The 18,278-nt window shown below is 48.0% G+C and overlaps 1 protein-coding gene across 2 annotated transcripts in view; it reads right to left on the reverse strand.

The window, feature by feature from the left end:
* Positions 1 to 18,278, reverse strand: part of EP400 (E1A binding protein p400) — a 112,096-nt gene that overhangs the window by 51,438 nt on the left and 42,380 nt on the right. For both annotated transcript variants that reach the window (XM_052654536.1, XM_052654537.1), the window contains 14 exons: positions 16,553 to 16,849; positions 15,887 to 16,072; positions 14,628 to 14,768; positions 13,419 to 13,497; positions 12,688 to 12,737; positions 12,212 to 12,269; positions 11,310 to 11,399; positions 6,661 to 6,768; positions 5,552 to 5,742; positions 5,127 to 5,304; positions 2,075 to 2,211; positions 884 to 1,053; positions 404 to 578; positions 185 to 321 (listed from right to left, as the gene is read on the reverse strand). In XM_052654536.1, the coding sequence (XP_052510496.1) occupies positions 185 to 321; positions 404 to 578; positions 884 to 1,053; positions 2,075 to 2,211; positions 5,127 to 5,304; positions 5,552 to 5,742; positions 6,661 to 6,768; positions 11,310 to 11,399; positions 12,212 to 12,269; positions 12,688 to 12,737; positions 13,419 to 13,497; positions 14,628 to 14,768; positions 15,887 to 16,072; positions 16,553 to 16,849 (1,997 nt within the window). The remainder of the gene's footprint in view (positions 1 to 184; positions 322 to 403; positions 579 to 883; positions 1,054 to 2,074; positions 2,212 to 5,126; positions 5,305 to 5,551; positions 5,743 to 6,660; positions 6,769 to 11,309; positions 11,400 to 12,211; positions 12,270 to 12,687; positions 12,738 to 13,418; positions 13,498 to 14,627; positions 14,769 to 15,886; positions 16,073 to 16,552; positions 16,850 to 18,278) is intronic.

Genomic DNA, 18,278 nt, shown 5'->3' on the forward strand with positions numbered 1-18,278 from the left:
TGCGCTCCTCCTGGGCCGGCTATGAGCAGAGCCTCTGACGGGACCAGGGAGGAGACAGGACTGTTGAGTCTGAGAGGAGCGGGGCCTCCAGCTCCAGGCACCCACCTCCCGAAAAGGAGCCTTCTGAGAGACCAGAGGGGGCCCTGCTCCATGCGGGAAAGAGGGTGGTGAGGCGTGCACTCACCCCGGCTGCAGGATGACATCCTCGTACAAGGCCTTCTGTCGATTGGAGAGGCGGCACTTGAGGACATGCTCGTATTTCTTCGTCAGCTGCTTCTCTACGTCTCTCTTAGTTCTCCGCAAAATGAAGGGCTGTGTCACCTGAAAAGAAAGAGCTCTTCATTGTTTCCTTTCCAAAAACGGTGTCACAGGCACGCTATGTCGGGGGCCCGCGGGCGCGTACCCGGTGCAGCCGGATGACCACTTTGTGGTAGTAGTCCTGGTTCTCCTCGTTGGGGGCCTTCAGGGGGAAGTGCAGGTAGGGCCTGGAGATGCCGGGGATGAGGAAGTGCACCATGGTCCACAACTCCAGGAAGGTGTTGTGCAGGGGCGCGTCGATGAGGAGCAGACGCTGCTGGCTGCGTACAGGCAGAGAGACGACTCAGGCTGGGCACAGAATTGCTCTCTCTGACAATGCTCAAGAAGAGCGACAGTGATCCTGTGGAGCCCGCACAGACATGTGCACGTGCGCACACACAAATTAAGTCAATGAACTGAATTAGGCAAGAGCCTTGGGTCTCCTCAGCCCTCAAGGGCTGGGACAGAGGTAAGGGGAGTCTGCAGCTGAAAGGCCATTTGGGGGTCTGCAATTCCCTACGGTTCCTCCAAAGAACCTTTACATCAGCAACACAGAGCACAGGGCACGTGGCAGGGGCAGTCAGACCTCTGCAGGGTGAACACGGCCTCCCAGTGCCTCTCGGTCATGCCCTTCACGCGCTGCATCTCATCGATGACCAGGCACTTCCAGCGCACCCGCGTGAAGGACGCAAAGCCCTTGAAGAACTGCTTGTAGGATGTGATGCAGATGTTGAAGCTGTTGGGCTCCGTCCACTCCTGCAGTACACAAGCCAGGCCTCACCACCTCCTCGGGCGCAAGCTGCCTGGAGGAGTCACCACCCACTTACCCTGTCCCCATCACCGTCACTCCACTCTTTTTTCTTAATAATTTGCTGCCACCACATAGAAAATGGCTGTTTATATTTTTAGGATCTTTTTTCCCTAGGAGGCTAAAGCCCTCATGTGGACAAATTATGAAACTGCTTTGGGGGCATTAACAATTGCTTTTGGAAAATATATTAGCATGCAGTGTCCTGAAGTGGGGCTTGTTTTCATGGTATATAATCTTAATAAGGGAAACATATATTCAGAAGCTGACAGGAAACATGAATAGCTATGTTGCAACTGATTACATTCAAGGTTTTAAAGAGCAATAACCAGAGATGGTAAAAAGAAAAAAGAAAAAGCCAAGAAGAGACACCTCAGAGAAGACACACGTTTTTAGTAACTACTACTCAACACAGTAGAGTTTAACTATAAGCCAAATTTTTCTCTTCAATGAATAACTGTGATCTGGAACATTTACTTAGAATCTAGTACTAGTACCTACTGGGCAGAAAACAGATACAAGTCCAAATCTGTTTCAGAAGCTCTTCTGTTTGTCACAAATACTCCTTATAAACACATCCATGGGAATTATTTATGGATTTATAATACAGAACCCAGGATGCATCACAATTTCTCATTTCTGCCTGTGATAACCAACAGATCTATGGTTTAAAAGGACAGCAGCCCCTCCAGAGACCACCTGGGCTCTGTGGGGGGCCGGGGGGGGTTCCCTTCACTTCTGGGAGGTGAGCATGAACCCTGCAGGGAACCCATGCAGGCCAGTTTACTGAGTATGGTCTGTTGTTTCCAGGGGCTCCAAGTCTAGACAACTACAAGGTCTGGGGTCTCGCAAATGAGTGATTTGCAATAATTACACTAACAAGCATATGCTAATACTTTTGAGGTTTGCTTTCTATAGAAATTAAGATACTGTTCTGTTTCATTCTTTTTCACGTTTAAAATAACATACCTGTCTCTTTGCCTTGAGTTCTCTATGGCTGCCAACATACAAGAGCGTTTTGAGCCCCGGACACCAACGCTTCAACTCGAGCTCCCACTTGAGTATGTTGCAGCTCCTCACCACAACAAGGTGAGGGCCCCAGTTGCCTACAAAGGAGACAGAAGTTTCCTCTGTAACAAAAGCTGTGTGTCCAGTCCAGGCGCCCCACACTGTGCCTGGTGAGCAGGTGTGCGAGGGAGTCCAGGCACGACTAGAGCAGGCATCACTGGGGCCGGAGGGCTGTCCTCCATCCTCCCTACAGAGCAGGACAACATGCTGCGTCTCCACTCCCAGCACCGCCACAGGGCACACTCCACAGAGGTGCTGAACAAGTAAGTGCCCGGTAAAATGAGAATTTATTCAAAACCATGGACCACTAACGTAAGGAGCAGGAGGAACCCGCATCTACACAAAATGATGCTCAGAAAGGAAGAAACCTCAGGCAGGAGCCCTGAGCCCAGCACTCGCCAAGCCCCCCGACCCAGCAAGGCCCACTGTCACCCCCACACTATGGGCGCTGGTCCAACACTCATGCTCATGATGGTTGCCAACTGCTAATTAGAACACACCCAAACTATCCCAACCCATCCCAAACCACACAGTTTCAATCTCATTCTCCAGAAAAGTAAGGTTGTTTAAATTACTAGAGTAATACATACATAAATTTCAACTCCTGTGCTATAAAATAAACCTAAACCAAGTTAAAAATCAGGAACGGCAGACTTGGAAAAAATATCTATAACACACACCTCTATAGTCATAACAGCTCATATGCAAAGCGTTATACTGATCCTTAAAAAGAATCATCCAAATGGAAGAAAATATATGCACACAACATGACTGACAAAGGGTTAACATCCAAAACATATAAACAGTTCACAGAACTCAATATCAAGAAAACAAGCACCTCAATCAAAAAATGCGCATAAGACCTAAACAGACATTCCTCTGAAAAAGACATACAGATAGCCAACAGAAACTTGAAAATATGCTCGGCACTGCTCACTAAAGAAGGTGGTGAGTTTATGAGCAATTTTAATTCTGTGAACTTATCAGAACCCCCACATTCAAACTCTCTTGGAGCTACGCCACTACTCTTGAGGAAGTGGTGACAGTTTTATGGTTACTCAATGATGAGCCCAAGGACACTGGGCCCCCTGAGGTGAGGGCAGACAGGGGAGCCACATCCAAGGTCAGCCATCCTCGGTCTGTCCCATCCAGAAGTGGAGCAGGCAGCAAAGGTTCAACCACCCACCCTTCAGAGCCCGCTAAGACCTGCCAAGCACCTGCCTCTCCTCCAACTTGTCAAGCTTCCCAGTAGCTGGACCTTCAGTCTGCTTCCAGCACCAAGGTGCCTGAGTGACTCCTCCAACACTAGCAGTAACACACACCTCTAAGGAGGAAGACCAAGGCCCCACCCGGCCAGCAGATGGGCCTTCCTGGCTCTGTACGCTCCAGCCACCACACCAGCCTCAATACTGCCCCGTGGACACATCAGCAACTCTTTCAGCCTCTACACCCACCACCCCACCTCCCCAAGCCCTGCACTCAGGTGGCTACGGCATTCTCAGGCCTTTGCTCAAAGACCTTGCGAGGTACACGGTACACGATGCCAATAAGCTGCATCCTTATTCACTGTGCCTGCCGCAGGCCTCCTGAGTGGGGGGCACTTTGTTCGGTTCATAGCTGCACCCCCTGTGACTACAACAGTACCTGGAATGGGGTAGGTATTAGGTAAGCACCTACAGAATGAATAACTGAGTCACTTGTTTGTTCAATTAATGAAATAAAATCCCCTATTTTAGGAAGTATATGTTGCTTCCAATTTCATGCTATTATAAATATAATAAGAAACATTTTTTTTCAACTAAACAAGACAGGAGACACAGTAGCTTTTCTATCTTGAGATAACTAAAACCAATTTTAAAGTACTACACTGAACACTTTGTGGTACTGGGTCAAAAACAAACATGTTAGCACAAGAACAAAAGGTCACGAAGTTGATTCACTTGTATTAAACGTAAGCTTTCAAAACTAAGGGCAAGGCAGAGTTATTCACTGAGGACGCTAAGGTAACTGTGTCAGAATCCGGAGGGGCCACAAAGAAAGAAACTACTCCTGCGCTGAAGGAACCTCTATCCAGCAACTCAGGATGTCAACTCTTCCAGCTCACGCAGTCCTGCCCTGCCTCTAAAGCGCCTGACACAGAGAAGAAGGGTCCCTGGGAGTTGACTAAGTGCTGGAACATCCATGAGCTTCTGTTGCCCTCCATCACTCCACCCCAGGTGCCAGCAGACCCTTCCTTTGGGAGAGGAAGCCCACAAGCCCCCGTCCTGGTTAGAGACATGGGCACAGACTCATTTGTAGCCCCGCGGGCACGGAGGGTGGTGAACAGTGCCAAGCTGAACTTCGGAGTGAGTTCAAAGAGCCAAGGGCTGAGGAAGTGGACATTTAGGGTAGAGGGCACAGCCTCCTGTGAGGGCAGAGGACACCCGACCCTCCGCTGCTGTGCAGATGCCGAACCCTGACAGGGCTCCAGGCTACTCCCATGGAACCTTTCTGGGAAAGAAGCCCTGTGGGTGGCAGGATCCAGCAGAGAGACAGGAGGGCAGTGCTAGTGATCTTACCAGGAGGGCCGCTCCCCAACCAGCCCAGGGGCGGACTGCAGGGAGCGCCCAGCCGAAAGGATTCATGCCAACGAGAAGCAGCACAGAGGCCCTGCTGCCTGCTCTGCCATCCACACTGGTGGGCAGCAGAACCCTGGAAGTCACAAAGCCTCAGTCACAGCCAGCTGGATCCGATATTACATTAGACTTAGAGAACTTGTGTGTTACTTGATGTAGTCTCTACTGTGAAGGAGAGTTTTGTTGGCTCCAGAGATGAGTGCCTCTAGGCCCCGTCTTGGAGCAGAAACAAAGGAAAGGAGAAAAAAGGCCTCCCCACCCCCACCCTCAAGCTAGATGTCCCACTCACACTTCAGTCTCAGCAAACATAGACTATTTAAACAATGACAGGCTCTTACCTTCATTACAGGCTAGGTGAGCAAAGAAGGCAATGATCTGCACTGTTTTCCCAAGCCCAGCTTCATCTGCCAATATGCCATTGAGGTTCTTGCGGTAGAGCTTGGCCAGCCAGTCCAGGCCGATCTTCTGGTAATCCCTGAGGGCACCGTACAGCAGGGCCGGGGCATTCAACTTCACCTGCAGGGCAGACAGGCCAACACACACCTCTCAGGAGAACCACTACAATTCTTTCTCCAAAGTGAAGTCAGAGCAGTCACAGGATAAGCCTACTGGAAGGCCACAAAGGTGATTCATAGATAACAGAAAAGGAAAGATCAGTCATTGTTTTTCCCGACAACTTTTGCCGCTGGGATAAACAGCTGGTTTAGAAGGAGGAACCTTCCCCTCACAGGGATACCATCCCTCACGAAGGGTGCAGCCTCACCGCGGTGCTGATCCGAGCACTGCCCTTGGGCAGGATGGCTTCAGCCACAGCAGTCACTTCTGCGATGTCCCTGGTATGAGGCTTCCCGACAATCACTCTCTCTGCAGCTTTAAACTGGTCCATGATGAAGAGCGAGTCAATGAGAACCACGTCCTTCCGGCTCTCGCGGTCCCCTGGGCAGTCTTCCATGTCTGTGATCAACGGGAAAATGGGATTTGTGGGGTCAGAGATGCTGTGATAGTATTATGAGCCCACTTAGCATGAAAAGAGAAGGAAAAGAAGAAAAAAGAGAAGAGAAAAAGGAGTCGACAGAACCCAAATACTTCAAATACAGAACGAAGCAGCAAGTTTGCTTTCAATCCACTTTTATACAGCTAACACTGGTCTCCAGACAAACAGGTACAAACTCTTACAGAGTCTGGAGGAGCACTCTGGAAGGCCTCTGGGTGCAGCTGGAAAACGTCGGCACAGCGTTAGCGCTAGTGCCACTCACTGACTCACGGCCTCTGAGGGCTCAGTGGCCACCCCTCTGCTGTCAGGAAAGGAAGGCTCAGAAGCAGCTGAGTCTGGGCAAGGGGCCAGCAGCCCCTCCTGAAGTCCGGCTGCAGCGAAGGGTCCAGAAGGCCCTTGTATCCCTCAGAATTCTTCTGGACACCTCCCTCGCCCACCACCCCCCACAGCCAGCCAAGTCTACCAACCAGAACAGGAGGGGTGAAAACAAGAAGTAGACTCTATGGGGCACAGTCTGTGAACCTGCTTGGAACATTCAATAAAAGTCAGGTAAAGCCCTTAAAATGGGTGTGCTAAATTAAACAAGCATAGCATAGCCTGGATAAACATGATAAAATCTAGGTGACGTACATACAATCTGGAGAAGACTGTTTCTACACTGTTCACAACTTGATCAAATGTTCTGATAACTATGCCAAGTCGACCAATTTAATAACACTATTAATGTAAACTTTATATTAAATATATTTCAACTTTTTCTTTCATCAGACTGAAAAAAGTAAAGGTAATTCTTAAACTCTATTTTAAGTGTCCTCCTTCTGTTTGATATTTTGGCTTTTGTTTTCAAAGTTGAACTCTTCAAAGATGTCAAGACAGACCTTCTTCTTCACTTGTCTCCTCACTGTCAGGCTTAGGTTGGGGCCACTGGAAATTTGGCAGAAAGGCACCTTCATACAACTTCATTAAATCGATCAATGGTAATTCAGCTGGAAAGGATTGCAGGAAGAAAGATTATTTTACACAAACAGTGTCAGCTGGGAAGAAAGGCCCTTTGGGAGAAGGGCCCTTTCACACACAGTTAACCTTGAACAATTCAGGGGTTGGGGTGCTGACTCTGCAGAGGAAAATATAACTTTCAGCCCTCCTTGTAAGAGGTTTCTTCACACCTGACCAACCACGGATCACAGAGCATTGTAGTCTTTACTACTGGAAAAAAAAAATCCACGTGTAAGTGGATCCACACAATTCACAACTGTGTTGCTCAAGGAAGGCTCAACTGTATATTCCTTTTCCTGGCTTTAAAATAATTCCTTGGGAAAAGTATTTTCTAAAAGCACATTTATTTTAAAAAGGCTAATAATGATTGCCAATTACTGATACAAAGTATAAGACATTTTCTTTATAAAGTAAGGTAAGGATCTTTGAAATGAGAAACTCAACTTTTATTCATAAAAGAATACTCCTAAAATAACCCAAATACAACCTAATAAATGTACATAAAACTCACAGATTAATAAATGAAAATATAAAAATACTACTAATGGAAATAATTGGTGGAGATGACACATAAAAATACAAAACATCAAATAAAAATCACGAGTAAAAAATGTTCAAAAAGGATGATTAAAGATTATTAGCCTTTTTGTATAAACAGCTCACCCTAATTGATCAAATAACGCAGCAAACTAAAGCCCCAGCCACAGTGGGCAAGGGATATGGAGCTGTCACACACAAAAAATACTATAAAGGGCTCATGAAGTATTTAATTGAGCCTCTCCAGAAACCAGTGCACAACTGGTCCTCCATCACACCAGCAACCATCTTAAAAAGTGTAATTCTGGACCGATATACTGAGTCAAATACTCTCAGCACTGCAGGTGGTGGTATAAACAGGCTTATTTTTCTGGTAACCAGTATGAAAAGCTGAAGGGCTTTAAATGTCATGCCCTCTAACGTCATTATTTCCCACTTCCATGGGTCTGTCTGGGGAAGTAACTGGAAACCAGGACTTCAGGTTCAGGTTCAAACACAGTTCCACATGGTGTTATGTATAAAACAAGTGAGCTAGGTATCTGTGACACAGAAGCTTTTCTGCATATTTACTGTACGTCAATAAAATTGGTAGTCAAAGTAAGAAATGCCACAGAGAAGTACCCCAAAAGAGCAGTAGGAAAGGCACTATCTGTTTAAGACATAATATTCTAGTGACAGATTTGCTCAAAATTTAAACTATCCATCACATGGGGCTGACAGGTAGATATGTGATAAAGCCAAGCAGAAGAAATTATGGAAGAGAGGTGGTAGGTACATGGGTGTTCACAATAAGGTTCTTCACTTCTTTGGTTTGTCTGAATGTTTTCATAACAAAATACAGGGAAACGTGCATATACATCATATAATGGCTATCAAAGCAGGAACAAAAAAAGAGGAGAAACAACTGAAAAACTACTTCACCAATTAGATAATTTAGTAAGGTGTCTTGGAACAAACTTAATTCATGGAATCAACAGCTTTCACACATAAAAACTAGCCTGAAAATATAATGGAAGAAAAAAAATCCTACTCAGAAAGTATTTCTATACTTCTTTTGATAGAAAGTATTTTAAATACTTAGAATTCAAGTTTTAAAAAATTCACATCTACATAAAGAAAGTGCTGAAAGTTTTGTGAAGGGCATGAGAGGAGACTCAACCAGGAAGAGGCACCCTGTGGATGGATGAAGACGCGCCCCCAGTGACATCGTTCATGGCACTCACAGGCTGGTCAGCTTCCCCAGTGGTCAGGGCTAACCAAGGTGACCACCAGATGGCCTGAAATGACAGTGAGTACCTTACAAGGCTCCACTGTAGGAGATGCAAACGCTCATGGACTACCTCCTCTGGGGAGACCAGCCTCCATGCCACCCTGTTCTGGGGATGCTCGAACAAACCCTCAGAGAAGTCCCAATGTGAGGGGACTGGGGCTCACCTGCCAATAGCCAGCCAACTAGTTGTGAGTGGCCAGAGGGGCAGGGCACGGACCGGAAGCTGGGCCTGCTGATGGCCGCATTTCTGCAGGACCCAAGCCAGAAACACCCAGCTGGGCTGCTCCCAATTCCTGCACTACAGGAAGTGGTGGAAGAGCTAAAGCTCCAAGTTAACACAGACTCTACCAAGTCAGGGATGCACACGAGAATGAGAAAGAATGAGAAAGGCCTACAAGAACATAAGACAAGGTGAAGCTCAAAGACTAAGAGGTGAAACAGAACACTGAATTTGAACCAGTCATGACCAACCACCACAAGTTACTGTCTTTCCAGGTGAAAATGCCCCTCTCAAGTCAAGAACAAGTCAAAGGCCAGGGAATTCCCTGGTGGCCCAGTGGTCAGGACTCCACGCTTTCATTGCTAAGGGCCAGGGTTCAACCTCCAGTCAGGAAACCAAGATCCCACAAGTTGTGCAGTACAGCCAAAAACAACAAAAACAAGCCAAAGGTGTCCATCATCAACACTTTTGTTGCTACACTTTATTGCAAGAATGGTAATAAAAGGATCAAGATTATAAAGAAAGAATATTATTCTTTGGGGATGAAGAGGTTGTATACATACAAGCAACATGAGAATTCAGCAGTGTTGCTGGATTTAAGATCAACAAATAAAATTCAACTTCATTTCTATATACCAGCAAAAAAATTAAAACGCAATCTTAAAAATACACCATTTTTTACAGCTTTAAAAAATATATTGCACCTAGAACTAAATCTAACAAAAATATACAACCAGAAAACATCAGTGGAAGCTATTTAAAGAGACCTACGTAAATGGACAGACTATTTTGATCACAGTTTTAAAAAACTCTTCATAGAGACATGGGTCTCACCAAACACCCACTAACTCAACTACATTTACATCAAAATACTCAATTGGTTCTCTGAAACTTGATAAGCTGATTCTGAATCATACTGAAATAAACCCCAAATAGTCAAGGCTCTCCTCAAAGAAGAATGAGGCAGAAGGCCTGACCTAGCTGGACCTCAAGAATTATTATAGGGCTTCTCTGGTGGCACAATGAATAAAAATCTGCCTGCCAAGGCAGGGGGCATGGGCCAGGAAGATTCCAAATGCTGCAGAGCAGTTAAGCCCCTGGGCCACAACTACTGAACCTGAGCACTGGAGCCCCTGCTCTGCAACAAGACTAGCCACTGCAGTGAGAAGCCTGCACACCACAAAGGGCAGCCCCTGCTCGCTGCAACTTGAGAAAGTCTGCGCGGTGATGAAGACACAGTACAAATAAAAATAATAAAAAAGTAATTTAAAAAAATAGTATTATATAAAAAAATAATTACTATAAAGCTAGAACAATCAACAGAGTGTAGTACTGGTATAAACCAACCAATAAAACAATAAAGGTGCCAGAAAGAGCCGTGCGTATCAGAAAACCTAATATTTGAGTTGACACTGGGCATCACTGAGGAAGGATGGCTGTTTCAAGTGGCATTGGGACAATCTGTAATCCATTTGGCAGGGGTGGGGGTGGGGAGAGAAACTGCACTCTTATTTCACACTAGAGACAAAATCAATTTGTGGTGAATGAAAAGACATCAGTATGAGAGCAAAAAAATGTTAGACAATATGGAAAGACATCCTTTTGATCTTGAGATTAAAAAAAGTTTTTTTAATCAACACTGACAAACTCAACTGCACTAAGATTAAGAACATTCATTTCTCAAAAGGCATCATAAAGAGAATGAAGACCCACCCCAAACCAACTGGAAAAAGGTCACTATGACAAACATCACTGACAAGGTAATGTGCCCAGAATATGTGAAGAATAGCCACTGTCAGTACAGGAAAGAAAATGCAAAACCAAGCGGGTAAAGACAGTGGTAAGAAGACACTGCACTTCGTGGGTAATGCTCCCCCACCACAGGCTGACAAGAACAGGTGCTCCTGAGATGTGGGGCCTGAGACAACCGCTCTAACTCTGACGGAGCACCACCTCATGTGTGCATGCCTCACAAGCCGACCGCTCTACTCCAAGCAGACGCTCCTGCCCGTGCACACAGGGAACACTAGAGTGACGCACACAGCACCGTCTATCAGGACAAATGCAGGGGAACCACCAACACCCCCACCAACAGTACAACCGACAACCCACGGCACGGGCACACACACACCACCTCAGCAGTGGGAATTAATGAATTTATAGCAACATAGGACCACAGGGGACAAAAATCAGGAACAGAATTGAAAAAAGCAAAGCTTCCAGAGTGGTTCTATTTATACAAAGTTTCAACATACAAGCAAAGCTGTAGGTAGTTTAGGATTTACGTGCCTGGAAGGGGAAAAATGGAGCCAAAAAAATGATAAAGGCAAGTTTCAGGCTGGCAGTCACCCCTGGGAAAAGGTTACCCCATACTCTACCCAACCCTGGCAGTGCAGTTGGCTACAATGAAGGCACTATATTTGGGCTTTTACACCTTATTCTTAAACGTTTATAATGTCTTAAATGCTCAATAAAGCACTTTCAGTAAGCTGCTCAGAGCCTACCTTCTTTGGCTAGATTAGACAGCTCTGTTTGGTGATCCACGACCCCTTCATTCGCTTCTTCCTCCTCAATCGTCTCCTCTTCATCTTCCACTGAAATGTCATCACCAAATGTCAGAGAGAGAGACTCCACGTCAGCTTCTCTTCAGCTATTCATGAAACACTACAAGGCTCCAGAACTGTTTCACACAGCCATTACAGAAGTTAAAACTAAGTCCTAATTTCTCAGGCTGAATCTGGAAATGACAGTATATATTGAGTGAGCAAAAAACCAGGGACCATGCTTTATACTTTCTCTCCCATTTCAGGGTGTGAAATAGAGCCTGGTTTTTCATCACATGACAGACCTATTCAGGCCAAAATAGGAAGCGACGTGGAACTTCTTGTCCACCTGCAGAGCCCACTACAGAAAAACCCACAAGTGCTTTACATGGCGTCACTGCAAATTCACCATCGCCATTTTGGAGACTCCAGCTGAAAATTCCTGGAGCTCAGCTCCTGTCCTGCACCCCTGCCCCCGAATCCTGGTGGAGAAAAGGCCACCAGCACCCACAGCGGAACTCCACCCACCCTCAGGTCACCACTCCATCTGAACTGAGCATTCCCGACAGCAGGCCTTCCTTCCCGCTAACTCCTCAACACTAACCACCTCTCCTCCCTACAAACAAAAAGCATGCATCACACACCATCCAACACACTCCCTCCTTCACAATCCAGCTCTTCACTTCTTCACTGCAAAATCCCCACCATCCACCCAGGCACCTAGCCCCAACAGCACAAGCCACTGAACCACTAACTCTTCCAGGCAGGGCCATACTTGACACCCTGGGGGCACTGAGCGAGCTCTCTAGCTGCACTGTCAGAGAGCCCTGCCGACAGCCAAGAGCACCGGGAAGGGGACAGACCTTCGTCATCGGTTAAAGACGTGCTCGCTTTTCTTTTTCTTCCAGATATTCCCGAATCCTGAAACGCAGAATAAAAATCATTAAGTGTGCGATCTGAAAACAGAATGAGAAACCAAAGCAGAAATGTCTATTCAACATGCACTTAGAAGAGGTGGGAGAGGCCATGACAGGTGTGTCCACACCAGACACAGGAAAGGTGTGGAGGAGGCAGAGGAGGAGGGAGACTAAGGAGGAGGTGTGTCTACACCTGCTGTGTTCAGCTGTGTCTCCCCAAACAACCAAAGTAACACCCAGATGAGCCTAACGCTATGAAGAACTCGCTTTATGCCCAGGGGAGGATGATTTCATAACGAAAGAGAACATTACTCATGTCTACGAGTTTCTCCAGACACAAGTAACTCCACTTTGTCAGGCACTGTATTTCACTCACACCACTTCCGTCCTCTCACGCAGTGACACAACAGTCCCAAACTTACCAGAAAGTTTTCCGGTAGTACATCAAGTCCCTTAGGTCTCAACTCTTTTCCTAAAGAGACAGGAAACATGATTCGTTTTCACTAGGGCTGTGAAGGAGGTGATGTTCCTCACAGAACCAAGGGCACCTCTGCTGCTGCGCTCCCTCCACGAGAGGAAGGGTAGCAAGGGTGAGGCCCACCTCCCCTCCAGGAACAAAGGGCGGCACAGCACCAGCCCCATCTCCACACACGCTCTTGGCTTTTAGCACCGATGCTTCTGCAGACACCCAGTCTCCCATCTGGCAAAGTTTCTATTTCATGATTTGTATGATCTTAGAGATCCATGCCTTTCAGCAGGGACCACCTCTTCACCTCAGTTTCTTCATCAATAAAAGAGAGAATCTATCCTCTCCCCCAGTGAAGGCTACCTCCTGCGTGGCCAGTGACCAGCAGCTACTATGAAGCAAGATGGGAGCAGTGAGACAGCTAGAGAGATGGGGGCCCCAGGGGTCGAAGCCAGGGGAGTTCATCTCACTGTCCCCAGTTCTGAGAGCCTGCCGAAGCTGACCTCCCTGTGAGCATGGACTCACACTAGCAAATCTCAAAAGAACTGAAATGCCAGGACCAGGCTGCTGAAGAAAGGTCTCCCTGGGCAGGCCTCACAGAGGGCCACAATGTCACAGGGAGACAACGAGCAGAGTCCAAGCAGACACAACCCGCAAAAGGGAAGACTTTTTAAAAAGTAATCATACCTTTCCGGGAAACTTTCTGTAAATTTAAAGCCTTTTTCCTTTTTTCTTCTAATTCTACTTGTAGTTTTATTTCCACGACCTAAATGCAAACAGTTAAATAAATAAGCATGCTATTAAGGATGTAAATTATAAAAGTTCCGTATATGAAAACATTAAAATTTGTAGACCAAAAGCCCAGCTGTCCAATCTCACTTCAGATTACAGCTGATGTTTGAACAACATGGGTTTGAGCTGTACAGGTCACTGGTGCACACTGATGTTCTCCAAGGGTAAAGCCTACACAACTACACGCTTGATGGCTGGCTGAACGTGACAACCGCACACTCAGTGGCTGGCTGAACGTGACAACCGCACGCTCGGCGGCTGGCTGAATGGGACAACCGCACACTCGGCGGCTGGCTGAACGTGACAACCGCACACTCGGCGGCTGGCTGAATGAGCAGCCGTGGACCCATGGACACAGAGGGCAGATGATGAGTTGCATGCAGATTTTCAACTGCACCCGGAGTTGGTGGCCTCACCCCCATGCTGTTCAAAGAGAAATGTTCAATTTGGTACTCTTTCATTACAGTGTATCAGCTGCATCCTGCCCAAATTCTGTCAGAGGGTAAGATGAAAACTGTTACAGAAAGGAAGACAGAAGAGCCATTCTCGAAGTATGAGTCAGTCTTTAGTGACCTGCATGTGTGTGCTCAGTTGGTCAGTCATGTCTGACTCTTTGCAACCCCTGGACTGTAGCCTGCCTGGCTCCTCTGGCCATTGAAATTTCCAGGTAAGAATACTGGAGTGGGTTGCCATTTCCTACTCCAGATCTTCCCGACCACAGGTCGAACCCATGTCTCTTGCATCTCCTGCATTGGCAGGTGGAGTCTTTACCATTATGCCACCTGGGAAGCCCTTTAGTGACCTGCAACAGAGGTCTGTCTGAAGAGCCCCTCATGGAGGCTCACAGACATCACAGAGTGGGCAGATGGTGGCCAATGGGGATTCTGATGCACAAAGAGAAACAGAGAGGTAGAACCAGGTATCTTAATAAGCCAACAGTCCAGAGGTGCCACAGCAGTGCAGGGACCTCGCCTTTCTAAATGACACTTGGGGCTCTACCTGTGGGATTTCTCCAGCACAGAGTCACGCATGGTTCAGAAGCCTGCCTTGTCAACTCTGACACAGTCTATGATTCCAGGACCCCATCAAAATTTCAGAATTTACCTGTTCAATATTTGACCAAAAGTACTCTATTTCTCTAGCAGTTGAGGCAGCTATTCGCCTCAATCGGTTCTGTTCTTCTTTCTTCCCCCTTTCCTCCCGAAGCTTCTTCTCTTCATGATGACGAGCTACAGTTCTGACAAGCTAGTAAACAGAAGTTCAAGAATTATATGTCGCGCCCTGTGTCATGCCATCAGAAAAAAAGATATGCTACATTTTCTTAAAATCTTCTCAGCGCATAACTGCATGTAATTCACAGAGAGACACACCCGCACGTGCATGCACAGCAGAGGAGAAACGCTGACTCCAGCAAAAACTACTGCCAATGTGCTGCTTGACTTTCCTACAAGTGTTATTATACCAAGTACACATATTTTTCTCTAAAATGGAGTGTGATACTGTTATTTTCTGAAATACCAAAGAACCTGATTTAAGACCCTTTAGATTCACACCCTGCAGTTATCCTCATGGACTCAGCTTCTCTCTACCAAAACTATGCGGAGAAAGCAAGGGTAAGAATTCAGAGGAGGGACGTGGACACTCTGGCACATAAGACCAATCTCAGTCCTGAAAGTACACGAAATATGAATCTAATCCAGAGGAAGAGACACACAGCAGTGGAGGGAGAAGTACCTGGCCTGGAGCTACACACAGGCACACAAGGACAGCTGCTCTGCGCTCTGGGACCCTAAGAGCCCTAGAAATCTGCCACCTTCCACACTGCGAGCATCAGCAGTAACACCTCCCAGAGGTTCTCCCCCAGGCTGGGTGCCTGCTTTGGGAACAGAGAGAGGGAAATGAAGTCTGAGGCAGAAATGGAGAGAAGCTGGACAGGAAGACTAGGCAGCACGGAGCAGGCAGCCTGCCAGCAGCCCTAAGGCCAGGCACAAGTGCCTGAGCTGCCCCCCAGCCAGCTGGCCTTTTCCCCCTCCTACTCTCAAGCCTGGATCTGGGGAGCTGAAGGCACCCTCATGCCAACTGTCAGGTGAAACTGGCCAGAAAAGAAACTAAATGCCAGGACAGAACTGCAGCAGAGGAGCCGGGTCTGTTCCCAGCAGCCCATGCTGAAGCCCTGAGGACAATCCTCAAAAAGGAATGACAGAGCAGGTTCTCTCTAAACAACAGGATATTCTTTATCCACATTATGAGTCAAGAAACCCTTTAGAGACTGGGGCTGGGAGACCTGCCATGTACAGCACGTTCCATCCATAACACCTCCCAAGGCTGCCTGAGAACTGTGATTGCCTGTGTCCCAAATCTACCTTCTTAGCAGCGGCCACCTTCCACCTCCTCTCCTGGGCGAAGTCCGTGGCCATCCACTGCATCTCCTCCAGCAGGTAGTCCCAGTGTGATTTGGGCCGCGGGGCCTCCTGAAGTTTGGGCAGCCGTCGGAGGGACCACAGGCCTTCCTTCCTTAAATCTGCTATGCGCTGATGGATCTGGTTTTCCTGCAAGGAGCATCCAGCACACAGTTTAGGTGTGTGCCACTAATTCACACTGCATCTACATCCTGCCCCATCCCACACACATGGGGCAACGCACCCAGACCAACACTCACGGCAGAGCACTTACCCATAACTGCTTAGTCACCCAACAAACAGTAAGCACCAACTAAGTGCAGGCCGCAACCTGCACTGGCCTGGGCAACCTCCAGCTGGCTCTGAGCTCTCAGTCAGCACCCCACGTCTTGCCCACTCCCCACACCCAAACTGTTGACACCAGCGCAGAAAAGACCTTCTCCACATCAGTCTACCTGCAGCAGGACAGGGCCCACTATGCAGTTGTTATCTTGGTCTCTCCTGATCACATACCTCAGTCAGTCATCCTGACCATCAGGGGCTTCGTTTTAAACTACTGCCCCCTTAGAAAGTAAAATCAAATGCATTCTACCAGCTGGGCTCCACACTACAATCTTGCCAGGCACTTACCAAGGCTATTTGTTCTGCCAGCTTATCCTGAGAACTGTCCTGGGGTGGGGCAGCATTCTGAGCTGGGCTCTGTGGTTTCGGGGGTGCCGACACGGCTCCCCACGGAGCGCGGGAGGTGACCGGAGACAGTGACTTGTTGGTTGCCAAGGAGGGTCTATTCACTGGGGAGGCGCGTGCAGGTGAAGGTCCCAGGCCTGAGCCGCTGGCGGGGGCAACAGTCGAGGTAGTAGAGGTGGAGGGCGGGGGCCGCAGGCAGGACTGGGTGGGGTCCACGGGCGGTCTGGTCGGTGCCACCGTCTAGCAGGGGAAACAGAGCTCAGTACTGCACTCAGAACCCACAGGCCAGCAGAGAGGCACACACCAACGTCCCCTCTCCCCAGCCACGCAAACCAATCATGAAGCTTATCCACAGACCACAGTAACAGGCAAACTAAACCATGTCCACAGAAAAGAAGTCCTGTTTGTCCACAAAACCACATTAAGGGCTCACTGTAAACTGCTTTCACATAATGTCTTATGTAAGTTGTTTTTGTTTTTTTGCTTTCTCCAGGTTTTACTGCTTTTTTCATAATTGTATGTAGTTCTCCTTAATTGAAAAATACCAAATTCTGAAGGGCAAATACAAATTCTGTGTGACCCTCTTGTGGTAGGCAAGCCGTAAGGTTAGGGGCCCTCCTCAATCCTGGCCTGAGAGCCAAGCTTGTAAAGCTGAGAACTCACCTCCCTCCCTGGACTGAAGGAGAAGTTAATTTCACACAGGAACTCTGACGGGAGGAAGCGGGGGGTGCAGAGAGCAGGGAAGGCAAGTTACTGCCCCCACTAAGAGGACTGGGAACAGAGAGGCGCAAACACAGCACATTTATAACCTGCAGTGTGAAGAAGACACCACAGCCAAGGACGGGCCTCTCACAACCTGCAGCCTCTCTCTGCACATCTATGGAAATGTCCTCCACCTCAGTGGTCGGTACACCATGGCCAGCCACAGACTTCCGGAAAGTTCTACTGGCTGCGGCCACACATGTGTGGGCCCTGGGGCTGCTCTCACCTTCCAGGGCAGAGCTGAGTGGCCCAAGAGAAACCACACGGCCCACAAAGCCTGGAATACTGTTATGCTTCCTCTCTATGGCCCTTCACAGAAGAAGTCTGTGGGTCCCTCCCAACCTGGAAGGAACAGAACTCCATGGCTTCTGTAAGGAACTACTCTAAAACCACATCCCACAGCACATGTGGTCAACCAGGGCAGGAAACAAACCCAAGAAAGACATCAGTGCTGCGCGAAGTTGGTACGGGACTCAACAACCGTGTCCAAAACTGAAAGACTCATCTCCATGAAAACCTCCAGCTTGCCCAGGGAAGAGGCTCAGCCACCCTGGTGGGAGAAGGGGGGCTCCTTCTCAAGGCACACAGAAGGCTCCGTAGTCAATGCCGGGAGCCAGTCACAGCCCCTGCAGCGCTGGCTGGCCACCCTGGTCACGTTATCCAGCCTCTCTGGCCTCAATCTTCTCATGGCTAATGAGGGCAATAATAAAGACTCCACCACAGCAGCTGCCCAGTGGAGGGAAGCAGGTGACGACATTCTGCGCCCCGCACCTGCAGGCAATGAGAGGCACCACCACCACGTGGGAGAGCAAGCTTCTCCAATCACCAGAACTCGAGCTCCAAATCCAGCGAGGGAGTCTCCTCATTAACCAGTTAGGGGCGGGGTGGTTTTCCTATGCAGCTGACC

Source organism: Budorcas taxicolor, chromosome 17 (genome assembly GCF_023091745.1).
Source record: "Budorcas taxicolor isolate Tak-1 chromosome 17, Takin1.1, whole genome shotgun sequence".
In the NCBI taxonomy this organism is placed as follows: Eukaryota; Metazoa; Chordata; class Mammalia; order Artiodactyla; family Bovidae; genus Budorcas; species Budorcas taxicolor.